Raw genomic sequence first — 24454 nt, 5'->3', positions numbered from 1 at the left:
AAATTGGTTCACAAGAAAATTATGAAGAACCAAAATGAATCTTATTTTTTTAATGCATGTTTAAATTTGCGACGAATGTTATGGGACTTGTGACATCCTTTTTTGCAAAAAACGTGATGAATGTACATGGAATTGCAAATTGCTAGAGAAGAAAGTTTTACCCATATTACAGTTGAAAGTTATTCCAAACTTGTAATTTATACGGTTACCGAGAGATATAAGCTTAACGAAAACATTTTTATTTTGGCCCAACAAATGCAGTATCTTGCTAACTTACAATGACACAATGATTTTGAAACACACATGTGACTTAAAATGAAACTCCAAAATTCTCTCTTTGATAACATGTCAAAAGATTGAATGTACAATTCCCAATTTAAACTTCTAAACAAGTGCCTCAAAATACTTGTTAGTATTTCCCTTCTAAAAATGATATTGTATTCTTGTAGTTTTCCTCTTTTCTCTTGGGCTTTGCCGTTTTGAACAACTAAAAAGTTCATTTTTTCTTTTCAAATATTGTTAAAAACTAAAAAGTTAAAAATGGCAAAAAAAAAAAAAAAAGTGTAATCCGTAATCTAGATTATAGGTATATCAGGTGAAAAAAATCCAGTAATTTTGTGTTGCATTAAATTAAAAGTCCCACTGAAAACAAATCAAATCAAAGTACTAGTAAAACCTGAATTTTCAATTGAAGTAAACGATGCAAAGCATGATATAAAAAAGAGAAACTCGAGCCACATGGTTGCGTAAAAAGGAACGAAACTCAAATAAACAAACACACTCAACTCAAGATTTAACAGTGAGTTTCTTGCGTCACTGAGATTCATTCCAAAAAGATGAAAACAGTTTCGGATTGGATCCATTCTTCTTCGAATGAGCACATTGAAACGTACCAGCAATGGTTCATCTTAGCCGATTCAGGTTTTTTCTACTTCACTTCTTCACTTCTTCACTTTCTTTCACACACATTGTAAAACCAATTATCACTTTTTCTTTTTCGTTTTCATTGATTGATGGTAGATGGAGATGGCCGTATCAGTGGAAATGATGCTATCAAGTTCTTTGCTCTCTCCAACTTGTCTCGCCCCCAGCTCAAGCAGGTTTATACAATTTTTTTTTTCTCTCTTCAATTTCTGTTCCTCATTTCAGTTACAATTAAGTTATCAAATGTTAATTTACTTGCAAATCGCAATTAAGCTGGCTTAATTGCATTGTTTCACTATTAATTTCCTATTTCTTCATCATAGGTTTGGGCTATTGCGGATACTAAGAGACAAGGTTTTTTAGGTTTTGAAGAGTTTGTTACTGCAATGCAGGTCATATACATTTTGAAATGCTGAATGTATGCTGAGTTTTAACATGGATGGATGATTTGATATTAAAATCTGACTTTAAAATTGAATGTTTGTTGTAACATACAGCTCATTTCTGTGGGACAGGCGGGGTATGATCTCAACTCAAATATCCTTAAAACAGAAAGTAAGTTCACTGATTAGCGCGTTTTATAGTATGCTCTTGTGGCGGTATTTGTTTGCATAAATTATCGTTTAGCAGCAGCAGCTTTAGCAGTGCTATATACTGCTTTGACATAGTGGAATTTGAACAAACCACTATTGTTCCATGAAAAATTATCTAGTACAAAATGTTGTCAAGTAGCGGCTATAGTGGCGCTATAGCAATGCTGCATTGCAGAATTTTAACAATCCACTATTTTCCGCTAGCCACGATTGACAACATTGTTTTGGATTAAGAACACCAAACACGTCATGATAAGGATGATGAAGGGAGGTCTCATGTTATGACTGACCTCTTTATCTGCTGAATGTAAATAATTTGGGATGGTACTGAGTACTCATTGTGTAGCTATTAGGCTTAATTAATGGATACCAACAAGAGAAAGTTCATAAATGTTTAATTTCTTTGATATTAAAGTTATACATCTATATTTCAAGGAATATTGAAACAGCCAACAGACCTAAGGAATACTGAAACAGCAAACAGACCTAAGAAAATCATCTGGTCTTAAATAATTGTTGAAATGGGTAACCTAGTAAACTTCATGAACCACCTAAAGAGGGAGAGTATTGGTCTCAATTTGCACAATGATGCTATATGTATATAATGTATTATCTGTTGGATTGAAAGAGACTGAATTTCCCTTCAGTTTAACTTCAATTTTCTATTGCTCTTCGTATTTGTGCTATTTATTCGTTTTAATGTATTTGATTGTCCCATTTCTATTAATTTCAGTTGACAACGAAAAGATCAAACTTCCAGTCATGGAAGGAATCGACGCATTAGTAGCTGTAAGTGGTGCTTTATATATATCACTGTACTTTATCAATTAAACTGTACATACTATTTTTGTTGATTCCTTTTCTTATTGGTTTGTTTTCTGTTTGTTTAATTAGAATACAGGGAGTTCAACAATAAATGCCCAACCTGATGTATTTGGTAAGACATGTAATTTTTTATTTCTTTATTAATGACATGGTATTGATTAAATTAATATTGATTAAGTTATTTAATTGATATTACTTAGGTACTGGTCAGCCTCGGCCTTTTCCACCAGTTGCTTCAAAATCTGTAAAGAAGGTGAGCTCTCCAAATTTGTGCCCATTTTGACAAAATGAAGTTTTTCCTATGAAAGCAAATAAAAAATTTAAATTAAAGAAATGCCGCCTTGCTTTTATAGTCGAGCAACCAATCTGTAAAAATGCGTACCAGTTTGTATTTCTAATGGACTAATGATATCTAATTTTCCGATGCTGGAATGAAAGGCCTTGGCTTTCTTGCTAACATTCATTGCATCATGAATCAGATGATGTACGCAAGGCAATATTGAAGCAATGTAATTACTATGCATAAACATTTTGGAATGTGCATTTGTTATGTTGTTAGTTTTCAAGCACTACTATGTATGTCTTTACTTTATTTCAATATTCTGTATTGTATATTCTAATACTGTAGTTTCTTTTTCTTAGTTACCTCTCAGTGCAGTGACATCAATAATAGATGGGTTGAAGAAATTGTATGTGGAGCGGTTAAAACCATTGGAGGTCACTTATCGATTCAATGATTTTGTATCTCCATTATTGGTAAGTGATGTTTGCATTCAATATATAAATAAAATATGCTAATTTCTGTACACTTCATATGTGAACAAGGTAGTATCATGATTCATGGCATATTTGTCATTATGACTAACAAGTTAGGTTGCCTCTGATTTGTCCCTTTCAGACCGACAGTGATTTTGATGCTAAACCAATGATCATGCTTCTTGGTCAATATTCCACAGGCAAAACAACATTTATAAAACATTTGCTAAGATGTGAATATCCAGGTTAGTTATGTTGTGGTTGTTTTAGCAACTGCATTATATAATCTCCTTCATGTGTATATCTTGATGATAGAGGGGTATCAATTCCTTTATTAATCTTGTATTACCTTACTCTTGACACAGGGGCACATATTGGACCAGAGCCCACGACCGACAGATTTGTTGCTGTCATGGTACTATAATCTTCTTTTCTTTTTCCTTGTATTTCCGTTAGATGTTAATCAAATCTAAACAAAACTGTTCCTTTTGGGGCATTAGAGATCATTCTGTAATTGTGAATTTGTTCCACAGTGTTCACTAAGGTTCAAAGCTCAATATCTTTTTTTATTTGTAGTCTGGAACTGATGAGAGGAGCATTCCTGGAAATACTGTAGCTGTCGATGCTAGCATGCCTTTTAGTGGCCTGACAACTTTTGGTAGTTCGTTTTTGTCAAAGTTTCAATGCTCTCAAATGCCACATCCAGTGAGTTTTTTTTATATCTTTCCAATTCCACTTCTGCTCTGTTGGCAATTTCATTCTTGAACTTGAAACAATATTTTCTTTCAGCTGCTAGATGAAATAACATTTGTGGACACCCCTGGTGTCCTCTCTGGAGAAAAACAAAGGACTCAACGAAGTTATGATTTCACTGGTGTTATATCGTGGTTTGCTGCAAAGTGTGATTTGATTCTTCTCCTATTTGATCCTCACAAACTCGACATCAATGATGAATTTAAACGAGTGATTTACTCTCTACGCGGTCATGATGACAAAATACGCGTTGTGTTGAATAAGGCAGACCAAATTGATACTCAACAAGTAAGACAGTATCAACAACTTAATTTATACCGACCTAAATATTTCCGACAACTTGTTTTTCTAATTTTGGCTTACTTATGTGCCCTGTACTGTAATACTGCAGCTCATGAGAGTTTATGGAGCACTGATGTGGTCTTTGGGAAAAGTTCTGAATACTCCAGAAGTTGTACGTGTATATATTGGGTAAGTTAGTTGTCTTTGAAATACATATAATGATTCATTAATTTTGTTGTTCACTACTTATTTAAGCTTATGCTGTCCTGTTGCAATTGAACATCATAAGATCTTTATGCTTTCATAATTTTGGTGAAAAGGCTTGGTTGTTGTTGTAGTTTTGGTGAAAAGAGTTATCATCTTTGTTATCTTCTCTTTCTTAGCATTTTTGCAGGTGAATTCACGTTTAAATGTGCAGTGTCTGCCTGTGCTTCACATTGTTTTCGCATTACGTTAATGGAATCGTTCTCCAGTTAATTTGACATTCTTCAGCTGATAGTTTGTACTACTTTCCTTGACTTTTCAGCTCATTCAACGATAGGCCTATAAATGAAGGCTTTGTTGGCCCATTAGGACAGGAACTTTTTGAAAAGGAACAAAATGATCTCCTTTCAGATTTGGTAGATATTCCAAGAAAGGCGTGTGACGGTCGGGTACAGTCTATTTTTATATTATTTTTAGACCTGGTCATACGAATGAGTAATAATATATGAACATAGTAGATTGCTGCAAGCTTATACTCCTTTATTTGTTTGTATTTTCATTTTCCGGTTCTAAAATATGATGTCATTGGAATGAGGCAGATCAATGAATTTGTTAAACGTGCTAGATCTGCTAAAATTCATGCTTATATAATTAGTCGTCTTAAGATGGAGATGCCTGCAATGATGGGCAAAGCTAAGGTGCAACAAAGGCTTATAGATAATCTTGAAGATGAATTTAAAAAGGTATCCTACTTCCATTTTTGTTTCCTTATTTTGCCTTAGTTTCTTCGTTACATATTATTTACTATCATCTTGCAAAACAGGTTCAAAGGGAGTTTCATCTGCCAGCTGGTGATTTTCCTAATATTGATCACTTCAGAGAGGTTTTGAGTAGTTATAGCATCGACAAGTTTGATAAATTGAAGCCTAAAATGATTCAAGCTGTAGATGACATGCTTGGTTATGAAATACCAGAGCTCTTAAAGAAATTTAGAAATCCTTATGATTAGGATGAAAACATTTGAGACTGTTGTTGATAAATTGAAGGTGCACCATGTGAAGCCTAAAATGATTCAAGCTGTAGATGACATGGTTGGTTATGAAATACCCGAGCCGTTAAAGAAATTTAGAAATTCTTATGATTAAGCTCGAAACGCTCAAGTTTGTTGTTGATTTTGTCATGAGTGTTTCTGACTGAGATTTTGATGTTCAGTTTTCCGAAATAATGAAAATATTTTGTGTCTTGAATGTCTGATGTCTACAACCTTTACAGTCCAGTTCATGACATAATATTATAGACAATGTCCTTGTTCAAAAAATAATATTATAGACAGTGTCTGGTTTAGACAATTACCGCCCTATTTATTTTGTTTGCCTTACTTATATATGAAGGTGCTCACTATCCCCCATTTACCATTTCTATAGCCCTCGTGTGCGGGAGTGGGACGATATAGGTGCCGTTGTATACTTACTTTACAGTATATCTAGACAAGACACATTTATATGTAGCATATTTTGTTTATTGGCTGCATCATTTTTGTTTTATTACAAGCGTTTGAGTCATAGCTTTTGTGATGTTCTGATGTGAAGACATTCATTCACGTTTTGGTTCCCTGCATTGTCTATATCAAGTCTTCAAGTTCAGTTTTCTGCTGTCTTTGAGTTTTGGTGCAATCAAGTCTTCAAGCTCTGTTTTGAACGACATTGTTTATAGGGTCCTATTACAAATTTAGAACTAGGAGGACTTTTTGCATCAATAGAATGGAATGCAAGTAACTTCCTATATCAACATGTAACTTACATATGGGACTGGTAGACAGATTAATGTGAAAATGAAAGAGTGATTTGCATGTTCCTTTCTTTACTAGTTTCCGGCAAAAAAAAAAAAAATTTAAAAAATAAGAACCGAGACCTATGTGTGGTGTAGATCCTAATGGCCTAAAATCGTATTTGGTCAACCAAGTTGCTTGGGCTCCAGTGGCATGGAGCTCCTTCCAAGGACGTATTCGGGGAATACCGGGTTCGATTCCCAGGGGGAACAACGCTTGGCCAGTGCGCATGCCTCTATGCATGAGCCGGATTAGTCGTCCACCTTTGATGTATCGGAAACCGGTGCGAAAGCCAAAAAAAAAAAAAAATCGTATTTGGTCACATCTAGTAACCACAAATGAAAAATATTTAGATACAAAAAAAAAAAAAAAAAGAGAGAGAAAATTTAATCAAATGATTTTTCATCATTTATTTATTTTTACTTTTGTACGTGCTTCCAAATATTTTTCATTTGGTCCTTCAAAAAAAAAAAAAAAATTCATTTGGGTTGACCAAGCTCATGGAGATTTTCTCCTTGTCTTTATGCTAAAGAAATTTTTCTTAACAGATTTATCTGAAATAGAATGACGGTGGACCCAAATTTTTTTAGGAATGAATTTTTTCGATAAAAAACAGTAAATAGTACAATAATTATTATTATATAATTAACTTTCAATCTGAAATAGAAAAACAGTAAATTTTTGTACCAAAAAAAAAGAAAAAAGAATAAATAGTACAAAAATTATTACATATGATTAATTACCTTTTTTGGATCAAGAATTATACGAGTATATTTTTTTATTTAGAAAATGATCAAGGAAAATGCTAACATATACTTTAATCTTAAGAGAAATCAATTTTATATAGAATTTATTTCTCAAAAAATCAAAATTATTTTTTTTAAATTAATATTTAATATTTACTAGTATATTTGTATTATGGTCCTTAACATATGTTTCAACGGCATGTGTCATCATGATGTAATGATTAATACTCCATAATGATATGTCTAAAAATAATTATTTAATGAGTGTGTAAGATGATTGATTGTGTGTGTCTTTATAAAAAGCACAAGTTTAATCTAGTTCCTTGTTTTTCTCAGTTTCAGAGACAACCGAACCTAAGCGTGTGGCTGTGTCGGATTCGAAGGTAGAAAATGGAAATTCCAAAGAGATTCAAAGGAAAGGTTGCGATCGTGACTGCTTCAACACAGGGAATTGGTTTTACCATTGCTGAGAGACTTGGTTTGGAAGGTGCTTCTGTTGTTATCTCTTCTCGCAGACAGGTTTTCTTCCTTTTTCTTATTTGATTCATTCATTCATTCATATTTCTCTCAGAAAGTATGTAAATTATTGTATGAGAATTGGTTAGAGAAAAGTTAATTGTTCAAACAAGTGATTTATCATGTATTAATATCATAATTGATTAATCCATATTATTTTTTTAATTTGGTTGAATCGCTGCAGAAAAATGTTGATGTAGCTGCTGAAAAACTGAGGGCCAAAGGAATTGATGTATTTGCAGTTGTTTGCCATGTCTCAAATGCTCTACAAAGGAAGGATTTGATTGACAAAACTGTCCAGGTGTGAATTCATCTTCTCTTGTGAATGTGATCTTGTCCAATTTCAATACAAGACTTGTGTCGATTTTATCTTTGCATTCAGTTCCTAGCAGTAACACTAATGACCATTTTACAACTATCCTATATGAGATTTGATGTCTTATCCAGGTTACCAAGTCCAGTTCTTACCAGCTGGACAGTATGTATGTTATTGGAATCTTAACACCCATCATTCATATTTTGTACAAGTTTAAATAGAATTGGCGGACGATATGTTTTGTCATTATGATTTTGGCTTTGGTTTTTTCAGTGTAGTTTAATAATCTTTCATATTATAGTCTGTCTTTCTCACTATTTGAATGGAGTTCTAATATGTGTTTGAATTTTTTTGGCTTGTTACAGAAGTATGGAAAGATAGATGTTGTTGTGTCCAATGCTGCTGCAAATCCTTCTGTTGATTCCATTCTGCAAACCCAAGATTCGGTCCTTGACAAGTTATGGGAGATAAATGTCAAAGCCACTATACTTCTTCTGAAGGTAATTAAGCTGTGAAAATGGCTTTAACAAATAAAAGAAAAGAAATAATCCAATATATATATATATATATATATATATATATATATATATATATATATATATATATATATATATATATATATATATATATATATATATATATATGTTTCAGTGTTTTCCCTTTCTTCCATCTTTGTGTAGTGTGTTGATGTAGTAAAATGGTGTCTGATAATTATACACAGGATGCAGCTCCATACTTGCCGAAGGGTTCTTCTGTTGTTATCATTTCATCGATCGCTGGTTATCACCCACCAGCTAGTATGGCTATGTATGGAGTAACCAAAACAGCCCTTCTTGGCCTTACCAAAGTCGGTACTTGCCTTCCAATTGTTCCTTCAATATGCCATATGAATTGTTACTGTTTTTTTTTTTTTGTTATATCTGATAATTATTATGTAAATATAATGTGTAGGCCCTGGCTGCTGAGATGGCCCCTAAAACTCGTGTAAACTGTGTTGCTCCTGGTTTTGTACCAACTAATTTTGCTTCATTCATCACCAGTAATTCTGCTATGGTGAGTATCTTTTTAACCAAATAGGTTTTTCCTCTTTCCTCGAATCTCCTGTGTTGTGTATCATTTGCTATATAACACCACTGACACTTTAGATTGAAAGCGTGTTTGAGTGTCTGATACATGTCAATGTTCGAGACAGACACATATATGATTGCATACACTCACTTTTATTTTTTCAAATCATTATCTTTGTCTACGTGTTGGTGTCAATATTGTGTCCAGTATCAGTGCTTCATATATCATTTGTGTCTGAATGGATTTTGTGGCTATATTATTGTAGAGAGAAGAGCTTGAAGCAAAGACATTACTTGGAAGACTTGGTACAACCGAAGACATGGGTGCTGCTACAGCTTTTTTGGCATCTGATGATGCGTCATATATAACAGGAGAAACTATAGTAGTTTCCGGCGGAATGCCATCGAGACTGTAGCTTCCATTTTCATCTTCTAGTATGCTTCCGTTGGGTCTAGTCCAAAATGTAATGGCGAAATTGGTATATTTAGCATGCTTTTCATTTCTTTTAATACTGTAAGAATAATAGCATTGAGCTGGCTTTCGCTGTAGTTATGAAATGATAGGGGATTTTGCTTTTTAAGGGGGGGAAAGAATAATTGTCAAATGTTTTACTTTCATTTACTTTAAATAATGAATGAATAATCTGAAAAACATACACAAGTTTCGTGTTAAAATATATTGATTCTGTTATGACTTTGTTTATTTTCAGTTGGTCATGTTTTTCTGTGTTGCATTTATCCATTATACTTTTTCCACAGTTCCTACTTCTATAGTTGAAAATTCTATGTCCTGCATTGACTAGAGATAAAGCCTAGTTAGAGTTTATGAAGTTTGCACAGTCATTATCTTATAAGATGTTTTATGGAATTGAGTTAGATACTTAGATTGTAATCTTCACCTTGCAATTCTATCTTGTTGAAGTTATACTCAAAATCTAAGAGTATTCTTGAAATTTTATCCCTTTCTTTCCTGTTTTATCCATTACACCCTACCTCCAGCCAGAGTAATACAAATGGTTGTGTTGCGTGGTTTAGATTCAATCTTCTTTTGTTGTGTCTGTGAATTTATGATACTCTGGAAAGATGGCATTTGTTTTATGCCAGTAAATATTCAATTTGGTCATTGAAATTGTAGGATGGTATCAACCTAGTCCTCACATTATTAATATTTCAAAATGATTCACAGAATTGCAAAATGTTAATCAGGCTTGTTGTCCCTCTGTCTGGATCCATTATCAAATGTATTTATGACATTATTCACTTAGTTTCAAATGTATCCTTTCTGCCAATACTAACTGAAGGATGAATCTGATTAACATTTTTCAATATAAGGAACTATGTTATGATATTCATAAAGTAGTTAATACAGTTATACAATTTCATATATAAAATTGAATATTTACTCTCTTTTATGCAAAGTGGGCGAGGGCCACTACAAAAAGATGACAAGTTCATTACTACATACTATGTGAACAGAAAACTAGAATCACACATGCAACTTTTGGTTTCAATGCTATATGTGTGTGTATTGTAAACATATCGGACAATAAGTGTTAGCATTACAAATTATTGATAAAAAAAAAAAAAAAAAAAAGCATTGAAACAGTCTACCATGTATATGTGTGTGCATATATATAACTTTTTTCCAACTGAAACTCACAAACACAACTGCAAGATTTCAGGTGAAGATGTACAACCCAACAATATCGGTATTGTCATTTGAGCTAGAACTTTGTGACATGTATATGTGTATGTACACCATGTATATTTATTTTACAGAAATAACATAACATAAAATAGATAAGAAAATATAATTATTAAATAATTTTTAACTTCAACTTGAGCAGGCCCATCCCTAGAGGTGATGGGAACAATCTGATTGCAATGGATCATTTGGATGCTGAAAGATAGGGTATGGTACGGGTACTATGTTCCCTTCATTTTTTATCTTTATATGTTTAGTTTTTGACCAAAAAAAAAATATCTTTATACGTTTAGTGTTCCACACTTTTTTGTTGTTGACATATAGTGTTCCACACTTCTTCTAATCATTTATCAAAAAATAGCCATTAATCAGATTCCAAACCTTTTATTTTTATTATTCAAAGGTGTGATTCCAAGCTTGGAATTTCTTCTTTGCAAAATTTCAACTCAATGCTTAAATTGGAGTATAATTATATGATCCGCAACTGAAGTGCTTAAAGAACATTTGCCGAAACAAAAAGTTCTATGTTCTTATAGAACTTAAATTGCCTCGATCAAATTGTATGTTATCTTAGTTAGTGCTCAATTTTTCATCAATAGATCGAATAAAGTAACCTCACAAAAAATGTCTGCCAATACTATATCTGTCCTCACCTTATGTACCTGTCAGTACCTCACCAAAGAGAAGCTAGATTTTTTCAGCAGAATGAAAGAAAGACAATAACTGGCACTTGAATCAAACTGTCATATTGATATGACACTTATCTTGTAATTTCTTTATCAAATAAACAGTAATCCTTAAATGTGCGAGACACTGCCACGATAGTTTTTGAATGAATCAAAATTGAAAAAAGTATATAAATACTTAAACGTGTGTTTAGTTTGGTCCATAAAATTATTTATTAATTAATAAAAAAAGACGCTTATAGATGTGTTTGTAATTTGAATATAGTTAGAAACTATAGTGCGAGGACCTCATAGATTTATGACTATTTACTCTTATCTTTTAATTGCGTTACATACCACATGAATTCTAGGACTTTTTTGGTCCCAACGATGTGGTTCTTGCTACAGTGAATAGATGGGATATGGTACATATCCCAAATATGTAGAAAAGTGCAAATTGTTGGAGGAGCTGAATGCAAAGCTCAAATCTACAAAGCTTTGCACTGTGGCCACTACTTAACATTGATTGATTATGATGCATGCAAGAAAAGAAACCTAAACAGAACAGAAGCAAGGAAGGTAGCTCAATTAAATACACCAAAAACACCTTTTTCTCTCTATGGCTAATATGATAAGTTTACTTTTGAACCAAAGCACTCACGAGTCACCCCTGAAACTTTTTCCTTTCAATTCATCTTTATGCTGCTAACACAACCTAATCCTTCTCATCCATCTTATTACAAAAAACCGTGAAAACTCTTTCTTCTTCTTTTTCTTCTTCCTCTTCCCCATATTTTCATGAAACTTCCCTTCATTTTGTTTCTATTTTCTTTATACAATGAAATTTCATCACCCTTTTACGTTCATTTCTGTCTCTCTAGTTGTTATGAGCTGTAACAGTTTTTATCTTTCACAACTATGATGAACCAAGTGTCATAAATTGCATGACATGGTTCCATAATAACCAAAAGGGTCTTGTTTGAATTCATAAATGAATCATTTTGATACATGCTTTTCAATATTCATCGTTGGAGCCTATGTTTCGAAATCGGTTTATGCACTTCCTGAAGTCAATTCACACATTCAGAAGAAAAATTCCTTTTGACAGTCTGTACTTTTGATCATATAAGCATAACATACAACACAATAAACCATATTCCAAAGGCATGAATTTTGCTAGAGTTTCAATGGCAGGTTCATGTTTCACCAAACTTCGCCTGCGAAAGTCTAAGAGTAATAAACCTTTACCAGAGCCTTCTCCTTCATCTTCTAAGACACGGTTGAATCCTGATGCAGACAACATGGAAAGAAAAAGATTTGATAGTTTAGAATCATGGTCCATGATATTGGACTCTGAAAATGTCGAAACGTGGGAAGCTTCAAAGGAAGATCAGGAAGAATGGACTGCTGATCTTTCTCAGCTTTTCATAGGTAACAAGTTTGCGTCCGGTGCTCACAGTCGAATTTACCGTGGAATTTACAAGCAGAGAGCTGTTGCTGTTAAAATGGTGAGGATTCCTACTCAGAATGAGGAGAGAAGAACATTGCTAGAACAGCAATTCAAATCTGAAGTTGCTTTACTCTCACGTCTCTTTCATCCTAACATAGTGCAGGTAATTAATTAACTATTTAATCTCAGAAAGATTTAATTAATTAATTCTTGTGTCCACTACTTGTCCTAATAGTCTTTTTTGTTTTATTTTCTTGTGTTGGTTTGGATTTCAAAGGAAATCACGAGGTTTCTTATTTTAAAGAAATGATATTTTGACACCAAATACGACATCTTTTGGTTTTTTTTTTATGTGTATTTTTGAAATTCATGTAAGTTGTAAGAGATAAAAAGTAAGAAAGAGATAGAGATAAACATATACTACTACATCTTTATTATTTTAGATATTGCCAACTCTTATTTTATTATTTTAAAAGACTCACAACCACTTACCACTTTAGTGGGGGGAAATTTAATACCAACTTGATGTCAAATTTCTTTACTTTTGTGTCATGTTTTTACGGATGCAACATGTGTGGCAGTATTATGTTACATCACTAACTTATGTCTATATTTGATCATATTCATGAATCTAATTTTCCTTAGGCTTTAGAGTAGAGTAGGTAATTTCAACACAAGATACTGCATCTACATGCATAATAAATTACGAGCGAGTTAACATATGACTTTTTATATATCAAGGATTAATTTTCTCTGTTTGACAGTTGAGATTATTTACTTTAATTTACTGTGTGTAAGGGACTTAATTGTGATTTTTAATTTACAGTTTATTGCAGCATGTAAAAAACCACCTGTGTACTGTATAATAACAGAATACATGTCACAAGGAACTCTGAGGATGTATCTGAACAAAAAAGAGCCTTACTCACTTTCAATAGAAACTGTACTAAGGTTAGCACTTGACATATCAAGGGGTATGGAATACCTTCATTCTCAAGGTGTTATTCATAGAGACCTCAAATCAAATAACTTGCTTCTCAATGATGAGATGAGGGTAAAGGTAGCAGATTTCGGGACATCGTGTCTTGAAACACGATGCCGAGAGACCAAAGGAAATATGGGAACTTATCGTTGGATGGCACCTGAGATGATTAAGGAAAAACCGTATACTCGTAAAGTTGATGTTTATAGTTTTGGAATTGTGCTTTGGGAACTCACAACTGCTCTGCTTCCTTTCCAAGGAATGACTCCAGTGCAAGCTGCTTTTGCTGTTTCTGAGAAGGTTAGATCCTATATCAAAATTTAAGCCACTGCCATCTCAAATTACCCGTGTCGGTTCCGGTCTGTGTCAGTGTTTTATAAAAATGAGATATCAAAACATCTTGTAATCTACATATAACTTAGAATAATTGACATGAAATTTGAATCTCTCCTAAACTTACAAACCTTTATGTCACTGCTTGAACAGAATGAAAGGCCTCCACTGCCTGCAAGTTGTCAGCCAGCACTTGCACACCTAATAAAGCGTTGTTGGTCAGCAAATCCTTCAAAAAGGCCAGATTTCAGTTATATAGTCTCTACTCTTGAGAGGTATGATGAATGTGTGAAGGAAGGTCTTCCTCTAACTCATCATTCAGGACTAGTCAGCAAAAACTTCATTATCGAACGCTTAAAAGGATGTGTCTCCATGAATTCCTCCATACCTGTAAATGCATAATTGAATTCATTCCCCTGTCCTATAAGGTATTAATTATTGTTGTCTTCATTAAAACTTCATATAACTTGAATATAACATAGTTTACTTACACATGCTTCATGTTCTTTCAATTGTATTACCTATTTGTACCTATAAAAATGTCAACCTTTTTTTTTTCCTTCTCTTTTTTGTATTACCATGTTGTGGATGCAAACCAACCATCAGAAGGTAACCAAATCCTGCAACAGCATTCATCCACCAAACAACATGATCGGTGCAAAGTGCTGAATAAGCCGTTACATTCCATCCACCCTGACTTAATTTTAAAACAACATTCTCCTTTTCTTAGAAGTTTAATTTTCACTTTGAATATGAACTTGTTTACATAAGCAGCTTAGTTAGGCGCTTATAGCATAAGAGCTTGTATATAAGCTATTTCTAAACAAACCATAAAATAAAGTCAAATTGTTTTTATATCAACTATAAAACGGTTTTTATAAACTACTATCCTGGAGAGCTTATGAAGATAAACTAAAATCAGTTGAGGACATATCATAATTTCTTTCACTAGGATTTTTTTTTCCAACGATTTTTTTCTCTAATAAAGTTTTAATGAGTCATATCCTCGATTAACATTAAAAAAAAATGTTATGAATATTGTAAGTGAACCCATTAGTTATTGAGTCATATCATTAACTCATATGTATTTTTTTAAAAAATAAAACTCATCGGTATTTTCCTATAAATAAGACTCTCATGTAACGACGCTTCTCTTTCTCTCTCTTTGGTCTCTAATTCTATTCCTGTGAAGAGGTTTCATAACAATATTAATTTTGGATGATTTTTATTGTTTCGTAATTTTATTGTCTCTAATTCTCTCTTAATGTTGTATGGTATGAAGTGTTGGGCGGTTAAGAACCAACACTACACAAGAATCAAGTAAGTGTAGCAGATATGAGGATGTTGTGTTGGACGAGTGGTAAGATAAAACGGGATAAAATTAAAGAGGTAGAAGAAGACCTAGAAAAAGCTATAAATAAACTATTATGAAAGATTTAGAGGTTAAAAAGTTGGATTCAAACATTTTTATGATAAACATTATGGCATAATTTGATCAACGTAGTCAACCCCACTTAGTGTGATAAGAATTGGTTGTTGTTGTTGTAGACCAAACTAAAACTTACCAAAAAGCCTTTTAGGTATCTTATGTCGACCTATTTATATATAACATTTCTTCCATTATTGTTGTTATTGGATTTTTTTTATATAAATTCAAACCTTCGTGTGATTTGATTATTTAATAGAAGACCTATTAGTATGAACAGACCTTCATAAGATTTTTTTTTTTGAGGAATAAGATTTGGTTATTTAGTAGCAGATTTGTTGGTGTGCTTAGACATTCATAAAATTTGACCTATTTAATAGTAGGCATATATGTGTTGTTAGATCTTAGTGTAAAATTAGATTTTAAATAGGCTTTCAGACTTCACCAAGCCTCTAAAGTGGCAAAGTCAGATCTCAAAAATGATTTTCTTCACATAAATAATCAAATAATGGATAAATTTTTCATATAGATCAAGTTTTTCTTCCGTGTTATTTGTGTGATATGGTCTGACTATGACGTTGTTTTATAAATCATCTTGGTCCAACATTGTTTGATTTTCCATAAAGATAAATTTTGATCAATAATAGATTCAATCAATGACCTTGATGTTAACATTGCAGATATGAAGACATGAATTTTTCGACCACTTTAATGTTGTTCCCATATTCTTTTTTTTTTTTTAACAATTTTGAATTTGTGTTAATTTTTTCCGACCACTATCAATTTGAATGAATATTGTGTTTTTAGTAAAGAAAAAAGAATATTTTAAAAATGACATCATTAATACAATTGAAATAATTGAATTTGTTTATAAGTCAATTTATCCATTTCAAACGAAGTGATAAATCTAATCAATTTTGTCTTGAAAAGAGAAATTATAAAGTTTTTACAAAATCGTTATTCATTAATGATATGAAAACAACTGAAAAAAAAAATAGTTATTGGTTGGAGCATTGATGAAGTAATTTTTTACTTGTATTTGATTTTTTTCTCTTTCTAATACAAACTAACCTATCAAATTTAGTTTCGGAGATAATCAAACGTGAATATCTAAGAGAAGTATATTTAAGATTCAAATTCAATGTCATTCAACCAAATTTAGTTTCAGAGATAATCGAAAGTGAATATCTAAAAGAAGTATATTTAAGATTCAAAGTCAACGTCATTCAACCAATACAAATGGGTTACTCGTATTTGAAAGTCGATAGAGTATAACAAGTTAAAGTAGGTTGAATGGAAAGGGGGACTATGAAAATCCAAGTCAAATATGGAAAACGATTCGGCTGGGGAAAGCTTACTTACATCGAGTCATAATCATATTCACAAGCATACCTTGGGAGCACGTAGGATAAGAGATTAAAAATTCGAAGAAAGTGAGCTCAAATGTTACTTGCAAAATATTAAGAAAATTGAACTGGATTTTGTCTTCTTTTAAGGGGGAATCTCCACGAAACGACAATACAAATGCCGCTAAATTTTGACTTCTAACAATTTTCTGCACCAATGTGTTTATTCATTTCATTTTGACACATTTCTTCATTCCATTTCACTTTTGCTCACATCCGGCCTAATCTTTAGTCCATCCGTCTTAAATTATACGACATTTTAGCAAAATTTCTATGTCCAAATCTATATATCATTTTACAATATCAAAGAATTATTAATACTTAATTTTCTATTATGCTCTTAACTATATATTATTTTATATTTTCCCAATTCTTTTAATTTTTTTTTTGATGCTATATTTTTTTTTTTTAGAAATGTAAAACAACTCATAATTACTCTTTTATATATAACATTAACTACATTTCATAATTTATGTAAAATTTCTAAAATGACATATAATCTAGGAATGAAGAAACGTATAATAAGAGATGTTTTATGAAACAAAGCAGCGTGTAATAAGAGTTATTTCTCACGTGTATAAATACATACATTTACTGATTTACGTACATATAATATATATTTACGGTTTGTTATTCAATTTGATGCATGGGTATAAATAAACTATAAATTAAGTTTTGATAAAAGAAATTTAAAAAATTGTAAGAATACATATTTGAGTTTGATATGAGGTAATCATAAAGGTTGGTTTTGTAGAGCAGCAATCATTCGAGGAATTTTTTTTTCTGCCCCTATCACAAAAAAAAATGATATGTCTGCCCCTACTTGAAAACAATTATCAAAATGCCCTTGTTCTTCAGTTAAATTGGCGAGCATAGCTATTTTTCCGGCAATCTCTGCAAGTGCGCAGGCTTTTCTTTGAACATTCTGCCAATTCTTCAAACAAGATGGCGAGCATTATTTTTTTTAAGTTTTTTTTCATGTTCTTATTTTGGAATGGCGAGCATTACTTCTTTTTTTTTTAAATATTTTTTCCTTATTTAAAGGTGGCGGCTCATACATATTTTTAAGTATTTTTTCTTGCTAGTCCTTTGAAATGGCGAACATGCCTTTGTAATATTTTTTTGCGGTTTTAATTTTTTTTTACAATTTTTTATTAAAAATACCATATTTCTTGAATTTTAAAAAACAACCTAAAATGATTTTTTTTATTAAACATTAAACAAAAATACATTAAAATAAAACATTGTTACAAACCTAAACATCTATTACATTTATCTTCTCCTAATTTTGTGCCCATGAGTACCACATCCAACAGGTTTGATTTTTCGTTGAGGTCGACCGGGTGGCGCTATTTGTAGTTGTGGCTCCTCCTCCTCGTCCTCATCATCATCATGGTAAAAAAACAAAATTAAATTTCCTTGAAAAAACAAAATTAAACTAAAATGGCGCCATTTTATATATTAAACATAATCCTGCTTTTTATTTATATATGTAGCATGCTCGCCAATTGAATTAACAACCATGGTAAAAAACTTAAAAGAATGTTGTATCACCCATGCTCGCCATTTTAGATATGGAACATGGAAAAAAAAATTAATGTGCTCGCCATTTCAAAGAAAGAACAAGAAAAAACCTTAAATAATTCATGCTCGCCAACTTAAATTAGGAACACACAGAGTTGTACAGAGAAAGCCTGCAAGCTTGCAGAGGATGGTTGAAAAAATGAGATGCTCGCAGAAGAACAAGGGCATTTACAACAATAATTTTCAACTAGGGGCAGACATATCATTTTTTTTTGTCATAGGGGCAGAAAAAAAAAATCATCATTCGAGATGCAAAGTGAGTTGTCTGCAATTACTTCGACCCTCAAGTGAGCAAGAGGGTGAGAGATTTTTTTTTTTTGAATCAGCAAAAATTTATTAGGCTAGACTAGCACAAGAAGCGCAAAACCCGCAAAGGAGGAAAAAGAGTACCACCAAAACAACTCAATAAAAAACCTCCTAAGACCAAGTCCAATGGGGGTATTGAAAGGGTATTTAGAGTTGTTGAAAGATTGGAGAAGAGGGTATTGAAGATGAGATGGAGGAGGGAAGTGATGAAGCCATTCAATAAGTTGAAGCCTGCACCGGATTGCCACGCGGCACGTTTCTGTTGGTCCAGGCAAGCGTGTGTAACACACGCACCGACAGGGCGCGTGGGACGCTGCAAACGCGGAGAGAGAAGAAGCTTTTGAATAAAGCTGTGACACGTTGTGTTATCTGGTTGGCTGCCTGGATTTTTATCTTCTTAATAATTTGGACTCAATTATTTCATTGCAAATAATTTTTTTATTTTTTTTTTACCAAAATTCGTGATTTTTTTTCTCTATAAATAGAGACTTGGATCATTTGATTTGGACACAGAAAAAAAAATCAAGTTTTTCACTCTCTTAATCTTATTATTAGCATTTCTTTTGAAGTTTTAGTCTTTGATTAGTAAAATGGATCACAATAACAATCAATTCAACACCCAAAATTCTTCTAATTACCCATTTAGCTACCAAAATCCCAACAATTATCAACACCCAAATCAATTTCCCAACCAACATCCTCAAAACCCAAATCAATTTCCCAACCAAAATCCTCAAAATATTCCTAATTTTGGTTATGCCTCAAATCATATGCTCAACGTTGGAGCGATTTTGAGCAATCTGAGGGAAGTGGATCTAGTACACCGCAACCATACTCGACCGAGGTGTTACCCACTTTTGCAAATCATGTGCGTGCTAGATCCAAGTTGCGTGATCCAAATGTTCACCACGCATTGCAGGCAGATCTAGTGAAGCACATATGGACAAAGTTTGGAATGTTTCGAGTTTGAAGATCATTTGTATCGTACTAAATAAATTACGTGTGTGTTGTGTGCTTGTTTGTTGTCTTGCATTTTAAGCTAATCGTGTGTCGCGTGCTTAGTTTGTTGTATTGCATTTTAAGTTAAGAAAATAAAAATAAATTATTTAAAAAAATATTGTTTTTTTAAAAAAATTATTTGTATTATTTTAATTTAATTATAATCGATAATTATAATTTTATGCAATTATAAAAACAAAAATTAAATAAGAATAAGAAATAAAAAGTGGTGGGGTAGGGTGTTGAATGAAAACTATTGGAGTGGTAAAAATTGAATGGGTGTTAAATTAAGAGAGAGAAAATGATGTGGAGTGTTGGGAATTGAAAAAATGGGTGTTGAAGGTTATTGAATATTTTTTGCCATTGGACATGATCTAACAGAGTAAGAGATATTGAAAGGAAACAAATTGTGTATTTTGTCTTGTGATGAAGGGTGCCTTTTATAGGCATAGATGTGGACTATGAAGTTGTGGAACAATTGATTAGAGGATGTTACAGATGACGCACCATTAATATCGAGCTCATGTCTATTACATGTCATTGGGGTGTTAGGAGACTGAAGGATACTTGCTGGTCGTTGGGGTGTTGATGAAATCTAAGAGATTGAATGCCTTGATGAAATCTAAGAGATTGAATGCCTCTAGACTTGGTCCAACAGTGTGTAAAATACTTGTGGAAAGGGAACACTCACTCTTTAAGCTAAAAAAAATTCAAGACATTGCTGTGAAAAGAAATGTTAGTAACAACCTAATTCTAACACTTTTCTTAACACTCCTTTCTTGTTATTTGAAACTTGAAACTCATAAGAGAGTCCATAACCGTAGTAAATGAAAGCCTCAGCAACCGTATAAAAACCCAGTCAGTAAAAGAAATGAGTTGAAGCCATAAAATTCGCAGACTTATCAGTCTGTAACACTAAAACTAAGATATTCATCAAGCTATAGTAATAAAAACAAACGAGTTACTGATGCATATCTGATTTGATATAACAAGACACAGAAACCAAACTACAATTTCCTTTTAGTACATCACATGAAAGTGATTAATGCACAAAAGCAACAAAAAATAATAAAGGAATCATAAATGGAAAAAGGTAAAGCAAAAATAATTTTTTTGTGTTGGAACTTGGAAATTGATTCACCGTCCCCAAATCCTTTCTCCAATGAAACTCAAAATCTTTCTCACTGACCCTAATTTCTCTTCATTTTCAACTTCTTCGACTTCGATTGAATTAATGAATTCACTTCCTTCACTAACATTGATAACACCACCACTCTCTGTTACCGATTCCAACTCGGAGCCATTTGACTCGGAAGCTCTGTAGCTGTTGTTAGAAGAACCTTTCTTAGTTTTCTTCTCCTTCCTTTTATTAGCATTTTGAGAGAGAAAATCTTCAAAATCATCGATGATTCTGTGAATGAGTTGGTGATTGGGTGAAGTGTTCCAACGAACCCAGTAACTCATATAGCAACGGAAACAGTTGCAATGGAAGAGAGGAAGATGTTCACCGTCGATGAAACTCTTAGTTTTCCGGCGAGAGTTTCCGTTAACAGAAGAAAGAAGAAGAAGAAGAAGAAGAAGAAGAAGAAGAAGAAGAAGAAGAAGAAGAAGAAGAAGAAGAAGAAGAAGAAGAAGAAGAAGAAGAAGAAGAAGAAGAAGAAGAAGAAGAAGAAGAAGAAGAAGAAGAAGAAGAAGAAGAAGAAGAAGAAGAGGAGGAGGAGGAGGAGGAGGAGGAGGAGGAGGAGGAGGAGGAGGAGGAGGAGGAGGAGGAGGAGGAGGAGGAGGAGGAGGAGCATGAAATGAGGTAAGCTAGGACTTCTTTGTCCTCCAGTGAGAGAGCAACGGTGAGAGTGAGGATTGTTGCTGAAAGAAAGGATAGTTTGTCTGATACCGTTGGTGGCGATGGATGCACCGTTCCCTTTCGGTACAGTTTTTTCATTTTTTTCTTTCTTTTCTTTGTTTCGGTTTTTCAGTTCAGAGTTTTGAAGAAGAAGAAGAGAGAAAATAAGAAGAGAAGGTTGAGTTGGGTTGATTATTAGGTTTTGGGGGATGTTAGTCTGCGGTGCGGGTCTTGGTGAGTTTCTGCAACTCTATACTCAACTTGTGATTTGTGCAGTGATGGGTGGGTCCCACACTGTCGTTTTTGTGGGGTTACAAACACATGTTTCACGCGGACTCACATCAACGCGCCGCACCACACTCGCTCTTACTATAACGGCTGCGACTACCCCGGTTCGATTAGGGTTTTGTTTACGTGGGATGCACGCTAAGGTTGTCATCATCAATCAATACTTTGGTTATTAGGGTTAATTACATTGTTAACTACTTTGATACATGTTTTATTGTTGAGTTTTGTTGGATGAAATTAAATTTTGCAAATTCTATGGTACACCAAAAAATTTGAGTGTACGTACACCAAATCGTTAAATTAATAATTTAATGAGTTGTTTTTTGAAGAAAAAGAATTATTTTCTATCATTGATAATTATAATAATTAAATCTTATTTACCAAAAACTTCTACGAAATAAAATTTACTTTTTTTGAATTTTTATTACTCATAATAAAGAATATCAATTATTTTTTATGAGAAAATGTTAAAAATTTAATATGATTCTTATAAACAATGAAATGATGTTTTTTTTCTTATAAAATGATGTTTTCTAAAATATAAATATTGACAAATAGCTTTTTATTTCATAAAATGATCGTTAATTTATAAATTTATAGAGCAAGAGTACCGGTACACCTTAATTTGTGAGGTGTATCGTAGAAGTTCCCATTAAATTATATTGTAGTAATTTTCTTTTTTGGTCAGGTTATATTGTAGTAATTTTTTTTAATTATTATATTTAATTTAGTAGCTTTATAATCATTATGATTATGATTAATTAACTCTCTTACAACTTGATTCTACCAATTTGCTAATCAAAAGTAGGTACTACCTCTGTCCCTAATTATAGGACCCTTTTGAAAAAATAACGGGAATTAAGATAGTGGATATTTGTATTAAATATGTTTGTAATTACTATTGGTTTTACAATTTTATCCTTCAAGAGAGAGGGTTGGTTTATGTTTTCAACATGTTATTTATTGCTCATTGAAGAAAAAGATGTATAATAAATAGGGGCATGTATGTAAAGAAATAATTAATGTAGTTGGAAATAGCAAAGGGGTCTTATAAAAAGGGACAAAAAAATTCTCAAAAGGGTCTTATAATTAGGGACGGAGGTAGTATTTTTTATCTTAAAGTTACAACAGTTTTTTTACTTCCAAATCCAAATTCACGTGACTATGAAAATCACTCTCATTATATTCAATAGTAGTAATTTTTGAAATATCATTGAATTTGATGAAATCACGATGCCATTAAAATTTTATTGAAACTATAAGATTTAGATTTTGTTAAAATTATTATGACACACCGTGATTCCATCAGACTTATCTCAACTATTCAAACATAAAGTAAGATTAGCTTTCTCTTACTAATGGGTAATAATCATTAAAAAAAATCACATGATAATGATCATAAAATCCAATTAAAAAGATTTCTCCTAATAATCCTGCATACCCGAACACTGTCAAAAGAATTTGAAATGTGTCACCATTATCATGGAGAGGGGGACGATGTTGATCATTATAAATTGCCCTCTCAGCCAGAATCATAAATTCCCGCCACCATATTTTTCCACTAAAAAATAAATCTTGCCAAAGTTGTGGTAAGAATAAGAGTTTACTCAAATTTAATGTAAATCCTAGGAGCAAAATGGTCATAGGATGCTTGTAAGTTGTAACATCATTGCGTCAATTGGTACATGTGAGGTACTTTATCTGTCTTCATATCCCAAAAGTGAGCCCCCCAGGGATGGATCCAGACTTTAGGTACATGTGGAGCTAAAATTTCAAATAAATAATACTCCCTCCGTCCCATAATAACTGAACCATTTGCAAAAAAAAGTGTCCCAATATAACTGAGCCATTTCATTTTTCAATACAATATTAATTACTTTTTTCCCTTTATAACTCTAATTAATACTACTTTCATCATTCTAATTCAATATATTCCACTTTACATTTATGATAGTGGAAAATACACCAATACTTAACAAGTGCACTTAAAACTATTTTTCTCTCTCCTTCATTTATACATTTTTCTTAATACTCCATCCGGTCCTAAATATAAGCAAATTTGACTTTTTAGGTTCATTCAATTAATGATGTATGTGGTCCATAATGATGTATGTGGTTCATAATATGGACCACATACATCATTAATTGAATGAACCTAAAAAGTTAAATTTGCTTATATTTAGGACCGGAGGGAGTACATGTGAAATGAGCTTTTGGCTCAGTTAATCTGGGACGGAGGGAGTAATACAAACTTTTTTTTTAATCGACAAATATTATTACCTTATTGTTTGATACAATATATTACAACGAAAATCATCTCTTATCCATTTGTTGAAAATGAGATAAAATTACATCATTGTTAATAGAACATCTCTAATTACACATTTTATTACATAGGTTACTCTTCACAACTTTCATAGCTAAAAAAAAACACGTTTTACACTTGCAGTTGCTACCGTGCGTGTGTGTTATATGTGTTTTATATATTAAAAATAAAAAAAATAGGGAAAAGCATGTGGAGCTATAGTCCCATATAGCTCCAACATGCATCCGTCCCCCCCACAAAAAAAACATACAATTGGCCAGTGGCTATAATCCATGAAACTCAATTAGCGTTGCTCGAAACCAAAGAGAAGATGGCATGTCAAAGAAGATACTCC

The 24454-nt window shown here is 32.5% G+C and overlaps 4 protein-coding genes across 4 annotated transcripts; 3 read left to right on the top strand and 1 right to left on the bottom strand.

Moving 5' to 3' along the window:
- Positions 1-777: 777 nt before the first annotated feature.
- On the top strand, positions 778-5584 carry LOC146903483 (EH domain-containing protein 1-like). The gene is made up of 16 exons (XM_085731651.1): positions 778-921; positions 1021-1100; positions 1248-1316; positions 1422-1479; positions 2251-2306; positions 2412-2454; positions 2543-2595; positions 2985-3098; positions 3241-3343; positions 3464-3513; positions 3675-3803; positions 3888-4139; positions 4243-4322; positions 4660-4786; positions 4937-5080; positions 5161-5584. The coding sequence occupies exons 1-16, from the start codon at positions 837-839 to the stop codon at positions 5344-5346; spliced, it is 1629 nt and encodes a 542-aa protein (XP_085587777.1). The 5' UTR covers positions 778-836; the 3' UTR covers positions 5347-5584.
- A 1652-nt stretch (positions 5585-7236) lies between these two features.
- On the top strand, positions 7237-9513 carry IBR1 (indole-3-butyric acid response 1). Its single transcript, XM_085739447.1, has 6 exons — positions 7237-7430; positions 7612-7728; positions 8109-8243; positions 8465-8590; positions 8695-8796; positions 9077-9513. The coding sequence occupies exons 1-6, from the start codon at positions 7302-7304 to the stop codon at positions 9224-9226; spliced, it is 759 nt and encodes a 252-aa protein (XP_085595573.1). The 5' UTR covers positions 7237-7301; the 3' UTR covers positions 9227-9513.
- A 2286-nt stretch (positions 9514-11799) lies between these two features.
- HT1 (Protein kinase superfamily protein) lies at positions 11800-14437 on the top strand. The gene is made up of 3 exons (XM_085739446.1): positions 11800-12793; positions 13457-13912; positions 14099-14437. Exons 1-3 carry the CDS (start codon positions 12347-12349, stop codon positions 14345-14347), a joined length of 1152 nt encoding a protein of 383 aa, XP_085595572.1. The 5' UTR covers positions 11800-12346; the 3' UTR covers positions 14348-14437.
- Positions 14438-20799: 6362 nt separating this feature from the next.
- Positions 20800-21638, bottom strand: LOC146903480 (uncharacterized). The gene is made up of 2 exons (XM_085735824.1): positions 21437-21638; positions 20800-21213 (listed from the first exon to the last, which is right to left on the bottom strand). The coding sequence occupies exons 1-2, from the start codon at positions 21603-21605 to the stop codon at positions 20804-20806; spliced, it is 579 nt and encodes a 192-aa protein (XP_085591950.1). The 5' UTR covers positions 21606-21638; the 3' UTR covers positions 20800-20803.
- Between the last annotated feature and the right edge of the window lie 2816 nt (positions 21639-24454).

Source organism: Medicago sativa, chromosome 8 (genome assembly GCF_051527215.1).
Source record: "Medicago sativa cultivar Bolivia chromosome 8, Bolivia_mono, whole genome shotgun sequence".
Classification (NCBI taxonomy): domain Eukaryota; kingdom Viridiplantae; phylum Streptophyta; class Magnoliopsida; order Fabales; family Fabaceae; genus Medicago; species Medicago sativa.
Note: the sequence above shows the minus strand (reverse complement) of the source record. Positions and strands in the feature narration are given on the sequence as shown.

Bases quoted from the DNA above. Each gene is read 5' to 3' on its own strand.
- LOC146903483 (XM_085731651.1), top strand. From the start codon at position 837: ATGAAAACAGTTTCGGATTGGATCCATTCTTCTTCGAATGAGCACATT. The intron at 3,514-3,674 runs GTACTATAATCT...TTTTATTTGTAG, and splicing joins ACAGATTTGTTGCTGTCATG to TCTGGAACTGATGAGAGGAG. The intron at 4,787-4,936 runs GTACAGTCTATT...GGAATGAGGCAG, and splicing joins GAAAGGCGTGTGACGGTCGG to ATCAATGAATTTGTTAAACG.
- IBR1 (XM_085739447.1), top strand. From the start codon at position 7,302: ATGGAAATTCCAAAGAGATTCAAAGGAAAGGTTGCGATCGTGACTGCT. The intron at 7,431-7,611 runs GTTTTCTTCCTT...GAATCGCTGCAG, and splicing joins TTATCTCTTCTCGCAGACAG to AAAAATGTTGATGTAGCTGC. The intron at 8,244-8,464 runs GTAATTAAGCTG...AATTATACACAG, and splicing joins CCACTATACTTCTTCTGAAG to GATGCAGCTCCATACTTGCC.
- HT1 (XM_085739446.1), top strand. From the start codon at position 12,347: ATGAATTTTGCTAGAGTTTCAATGGCAGGTTCATGTTTCACCAAACTT. The intron at 12,794-13,456 runs GTAATTAATTAA...TTTAATTTACAG, and splicing joins TTCATCCTAACATAGTGCAG to TTTATTGCAGCATGTAAAAA. The intron at 13,913-14,098 runs GTTAGATCCTAT...CTGCTTGAACAG, and splicing joins CTTTTGCTGTTTCTGAGAAG to AATGAAAGGCCTCCACTGCC.
- LOC146903480 (XM_085735824.1), bottom strand. From the start codon at position 21,605: ATGAAAAAACTGTACCGAAAGGGAACGGTGCATCCATCGCCACCAACG. The intron at 21,214-21,436 runs CCTCCTCCTCCT...TTTCTTCTGTTA, and splicing joins CTCCTCCTCCTCCTCCTCCT to ACGGAAACTCTCGCCGGAAA.